At 34.3% G+C, this 6000-nt stretch overlaps 1 protein-coding gene across 1 annotated transcript; it reads right to left on the reverse strand.

Annotated features, from left to right (window-relative positions):
* Positions 1–2656: 2656 nt before the first annotated feature.
* On the reverse strand, positions 2657–4684 carry LOC132190170 (uncharacterized protein At2g23090). Its single transcript, XM_059605072.2, has 3 exons — positions 4486–4684; positions 4290–4330; positions 2657–3068 (listed from the first exon to the last, which is right to left on the reverse strand). Exons 1-3 carry the CDS (start codon positions 4556–4558, stop codon positions 2949–2951), a joined length of 234 nt encoding a protein of 77 aa, XP_059461055.1. The 5' UTR covers positions 4559–4684; the 3' UTR covers positions 2657–2948.
* Positions 4685–6000: the final 1316 nt, after the last annotated feature.

Raw genomic sequence — 6000 nt, forward strand, 5'->3', positions numbered from 1 at the left:
GAAAACATTTAATGTCTAAAATTCTAAATTACTGCAGATTCAAATGCCTCTTATAATACTGTCTTTTATTTGTTGCTCAAATTAATAAGAATGGAAAAAACAAAACAAAAAAAAAAAATTGCTCAAATCTCTATCAGAAAAGGAAGCGAGCGAGGAGAGAAGGCAAAAGCGCACAAGTAGTCAATTCCAACTAGGAACTGACTCCGCGACGGTTTAAAGCTATCTTATTAGTTACCTGTCTCTATGGACGGTCATGTGCGTTTGCGTCACGCTCTTTTTTAACGTTATCCGCGACAGGACACGTGTTCTTAGTTGTCAGGTTAAATCCAGAGCCATGATGAGAATCTCGTCTAGGTGATATTGTGACGGCGGTGACTGCAAAAGGCATCGCTTTTTGGTACTTTTTTGCTTTGTTTTCTGTTTTGGCAACAGACAGGGTGAGTCGATAATAGTAGGTAGGTGGAGATAGGGCTTGGGCTCATGTGGCCTTCTTTGTAATCTACTCGTTGGATTTCCTACTCGACTTTGGATAAATACAACTACAAGCCACGACTTGTTGTATAATGCTCAAACCTCCATTATTTCTGGAATTTTTGGCTAGGTGGCAAAAAATTATAAGCCATATCTGTAATTGCTATTGTCTCACCTACTGATGGGACATGTAGCATTTTGCCATTTAGAACTTTTTTAAGTTAAAAATTTTTTTTTTATTGCACTATAATATTTTTCTTTTTGAAATTCATCCGAAAAAAATAAAACCTAATGGTTGAAATTTATAAATTATAAGTGTGCTAAGGGTTAAGATTGAATTTCAAAGTTGACTTACTTTGAAAAGCTTTTAATAAAAGAGAGAAGATAAAAATTTTTTTTGAGAGATTTAATCTTGACCGTTGCTTAAATTACAGTATGCATGCTGAATTCATAAAGCACCACTCTATTGTATAATGGAGCAATCATTAAGACCGGTGGTTGGTTCATAAATTTCGAGATAATTTTCGTGTTATTAGATAAATATTAAGATATAAATTTAACTCTTACAATAAAAATCTATTGAGTTCTCATTTTTTAGGCCCACTCTATTGTATAATGGAGCAATCATTAAGATCGGTGGTTGGTTCATAAATTTCAAGATAATTTTCGTGTTATTAGATAAATATTAAGATATAAATTTAACTCTTACAATAAAAATCTATTGAGTTCTCATGTTTTAGGCATTATTTGTTATTGGTTTCCAACGGATAGGTGGAAAGTACGCCCACATAAAGGAGGCATAGTGCTCATCCCTATCTTTTTTGCTATTAAAAAAAAAAAAAAAAAAGCTAAAAGACGTGTATTTAAGTAAAAAGAGAATATCTTTTTCTTTTCTCTATAAAAAAGAAAATTCCTCTTCAATCAATTTTAATACGGGGGGATTCTAGGTGCAATCCACTCAAGGAATCAGGTTGGTCCTGAGAAGTTAAGGATTTGTTCTAGGGTGTGATGGCAACTATGGCTACAAAAGTCTTATAAATAATCTAGAATTAGTGGAATTCAACTTAGATAATGTGCCTAACTTGGGCAGATGTCTATATACATGTAGCTTGCTTCGAGCCTGGGCCTTATCTCAAGACCTGGATCCTAATTAATAGGATGTGGACCCACAACCGTAGTGTTTGAATACCCATCCACTACTGTTGTTGCAATGAATCTCAAGTATAGGAAGATGTCCGTCAAATAGATATTTTTTTATTTTGACCATCTTTTTTAATATATAACGGAAAATAAATTATTTTTCGGAGTAGGAAGCTTATGAATTTTTCTTCTAGAAATTACGGAAAATAAATTACTTTTAGAAATTAATGCTAACCATTCATTTTATGGTTAGCTGTTTGATGGAAAGTTGGTTTGCTTTTTGAGTGTTTGATATATATGAGTAATGATATAAGGTTGACTAGCTTTTTTAAATCTTCTCAAATATGACGTGCCTTTTAAAATTATTATTGAATTTAATATGGTGCTAACCATTCATTTTTATGGTTAACTGTTTGATGGAAAGTTGGTTTGCTTTTTGAGTGTTTGATATATATAAGTAATGATATAAGGAGGACTAGTTTTCTTAAACTTCTCAAATATGACGTGCCTTTTAAAATTACTATTGAATTTAATATGATCATTATGTAATTTTAATCTATTAGTAATTTTAAATACCACATTATATTTAGGAGGACTCCAGTTTTCCTTATATCTTTACTCGATATATAGATACTAAAAATAAAAAGTAGGGGTAAAAAAGTGGGCGGTAAGTCCACTAACTGCTTATGCAATTACAGTTAGCGGATTTAGGTTTAGAAAAACCACTAACCATTTATATATATATAAAGCAATACATGAAACGACGTCATTTTGTTTTATTTTGTTTTAATTATTTTTTTATTTTTATAATTTATTCTTTTAAAAAATGGTTATTAGAGTTATTAACTGTATAGGCAGTTAGTCGAGGCGATTAGCAAATTTTACTAACTGCTTAGGTGGTTACAGTCAACAGTTTTGGTCGTTAACTGCTTACCGCAACTGCCTCATTACCCTACCGAAAAGAGAGAGGCTTGGTTGTGCTATGCCTTATAAGTTTCAATGAGGTAGTGTTCAAGCTGGCAGTTGCTGCCCGGAATATAAAACAGAACCAATTGGGTGTTTCAATGCAAGGACCACAAATAGAAGTAATGTAAAGGTTAAAAAAACAACAATACAAGGAATTCCACTAATTTTTTTGATTTCCATAAACATATGCAAAGCTTCATGTTATTGGGATTTTAGTTTAAAGCTCGTGGAAGACGATCCTACCGACTTTGTGGCTACTCCTCTGGACTCTGGAGTGATTCTTTTGCATAATCTTTAAACCTAATAACAATAAGATATTAGAGATGAAGCTTTGTACCCATGTCTACAAGTACTTTCTCCTCGGTATTATTTCATTTCTTAAGATGAGGAAAACATGCAGAAACATCAGATTTGGGGTGTTTTGCTTCTGCATGTTCCCTACACTTCACCTCTGTTGTGGTGCATATGAAAGTCTGCATGCACACCTTGCACTGCAATCAAAACCAGCCATGGATCAGAAACAGAAACTGAACTTGAAAGAGTGTAAAATGGGTTCTCTCTAGATTTAGTCACCTTTAAAAGCTTCAGGGTCAAAAATGCTACATCAATGATCAATGGATTCGTTACCGTTGTATCAAAATCGTCATGTTGTTAAAGACATAGGGTATCCGCTGATTTGTTGAACAGAGTATAGAAAATTCAGATTTCTACTTATAATCAGTTAATCACCAATGTAATCGAATGATAAGGACTCTGAGCACAACCCTAAAGTTTTTGTTATGAAGCAAAAGTCAAATTTATGTTTTTGTGTCAATAAACCCAAACTAATTGGAATTAATGCCAGAATACTAAGAACAAGAACAAAACCAGAACTAGTAGATGGAAAGGGTATATCCAATTCTTTTTTCTTTTTGGGTAAAAGGTCCAATTTGGAGAAACAGGCTAGTTTGGTAATACTTTGTTTTTTTCTTTTTGATTTTGTATGGAGTTATCTCACATCCGTTGTGAAAGGGGCTGGTGGTCAATTTATAAGTATGAGTGAAAGCTTCATCTCTTGACCTAATTTTTAGGGTTGAGAGGGGCTCAAGACCACCCAACATTAGTATCAGAGCCCAAGTTCAACCAATAAGTTTTGGCCCAATAGTTTACCGGAGAAACGGATTGTCTCTGCTCCAATCTATGGTTCGATATGTGAGAGAAAATTGTTGGGATTATTCCACATCAGTTGTAGATGGGACTAGTGGTCGGTTTATAAGTGTGAGAGAAAGCTTCACCTCTTGACCTAGCTTTTGCGGTAGTGACCCAACACCACTCAACACTAGTTTATAATTTTTAGTGTTTTATGTGTTGAGCAGTTTGTTAATGCTTTTTTTTTATTTTTTTGGCTAAAAAGCAAAAATCAGTCCTAAAAAGCATCAGCAAGCAGGATAAAGGGGCAAGAGATCCAGTTTATGCCCTTATTCCACATGCACCTCACCAAGAACACCTTTCTATGGTGCATGAATCACTTCTCAGGGGAGTGATATAATAAAAATTATAAATTTCTTATCAGCTTAGATTTTCGGGACCATGGTTAATATATCATATTATCATAAACATAACAAAAATCACAACGAGAAATGAAGTCCTCTAAGAAGATTCTAAACCAGAATATAGGCAAATCCCAATTTTTAGCATCTACTTGGAATGCATAATAAGCCTATAGAATTTACCTGGATCGTCATGGCCTTCTTGTTCGATTCAAGCTGACTTCCTGTGCAGAGATCGGACCAATTATTAAATCAAATTACAATGAAAAAGAAATTTTAGTCATGGGGTTTTAGTTAATTCGGACCAGACTAAAACTAACTAGGATCAGTACCTTTGACAAAACTGTGAAAACATTAATAATTTTTTTGTTCCTGTTACCTTTGGCAGCTTTTTGCTTCTCCATGTTCCTCTCACGCGCCGTCTTGGACTTCTGACCGTTGCCTCCCCCCATTTCTACTTCTTCTTCTTCTTCTTCTTTAGAGCAGCAGCTATGGTATTAAAGGAAAAAGATAGTAGCAGTGTGATCTTTGAAACAACGAGGAAATTTCGGAGGGGAACGCCTTATATATGAATCCGACCCCACCCAAAGACAATGGGATCCAGGAAAGAAAGCAAATCGAGTGAAATATATATATATATATATATATAAGGTGGTTTTTTTGTTTTTTTTGTTTTTGTTTTTTTAGCAAAAATTTAGGTCGGAGACACCAATTATGGCTATTTTACTTAGGCATAACCATAGTAGCACCTACCCGGCCGCTGGAAGTCGCACAGAAGAAGCCTAGAGGTGGGAGCCGCATGCGCTCCCTCAAGTCCGACTGAGCCATAACCTGACTCAACCCCACCAAGGCATTAATGAAAATCCAACATGGCTAATATTAGCCAAGCATATGTGAAATTTTCCAATGTGGAGAGTCGAACTCACGCCCTAATACATACCCTGAACATTTGAAAACTTTCTTAGGCCATTCAATACCACCCTTGATGGTTTTTTTTTTTTTTTTTTTTTGTAGTTAAAAGTAGGAGTATATGGTGGATTGATTATCATCATCTTATCCATTGATGATGGTGATGATTTTGGTTTAAACAAAATGGATTACGACTTGAAAGTCAATGTGACCTAAACATCTCTTAATCTTAACCCCATGCCAATGACGCGGATGGAGTATGTACCATACATAGTGCTAATAAGTTCCTACAAGAATATTAGAAAAAAAAGTTCCTACAAGAAACATACAGCTGGACTTCACTTTAATTCGTGGTCGTGGTATTAGTCTTTCAAAATTAGTGCACAAGTGGTGCACCCTAACGACTTGCACCGACAACCGCAAATAAATGGTCCAAAGAAAGCAAATTACTACCCTTTTTTACGTGTAAATCTTGACATTATGGATGTGTCCGATAGCAATTTTTTTAAGAGCTATTTTGTTGTGAGAACAGACGATCAAAATTTGATATGTAAGGTTTGTTCGAATGAACAAAGGTTCACAGATGCAAGTGAGTGATATTCAACGGTTAATTTAATGCAGTTGCTATGTGTTCATTCGATCGAACCCAATTTTTAGGCACACATCCAAAGGTTCAAAAACTTAGAAAACAAAGGAGAAATTCATTTACCCTTGGTTCGGCAGAGAGAGAGAGAGAGAGAGAGAGGTGTAAAGAGCTTGGAGAAAGAATATAGTGACCAATATAATTTTAATTTCTGAATATAGAAGTTTTAATTTTGGAGATTAAGACTATATTATAATATTTTATATAAACAATAATAATTTTAGAAGAATTTAAGAAATTATGTAGATATTTGTAGAAAAATAATTGGACGATCTCTTCTAATGGGTTTAAATAGCCAGGATTCAATCCCTGCATTTTTTACACATACTTGTGAGTATATTT

This window comes from Corylus avellana, chromosome 9 (genome assembly GCF_965113065.1).
Source record: "Corylus avellana chromosome 9, dhCorAvel1.hap1.2, whole genome shotgun sequence".
NCBI lineage: Eukaryota > Viridiplantae > Streptophyta > Magnoliopsida > Fagales > Betulaceae > Corylus > Corylus avellana.

What these genes read in the sequence shown, in the direction of transcription:
- LOC132190170 (XM_059605072.2), bottom strand. Translation starts at nt 4,558, where the DNA reads ATGGGGGGAGGCAACGGTCAGAAGTCCAAGACGGCGCGTGAGAGGAAC. An exon ending in GAAGCAAAAAGCTGCCAAAG is followed by an intron (nt 4,331 to 4,485) that starts GTAACAGGAACA and finishes ATCTCTGCACAG; the next exon opens with GAAGTCAGCTTGAATCGAAC. An exon ending in AGAAGGCCATGACGATCCAG is followed by an intron (nt 3,069 to 4,289) that starts GTAAATTCTATA and finishes TTTTGATTGCAG; the next exon opens with TGCAAGGTGTGCATGCAGAC.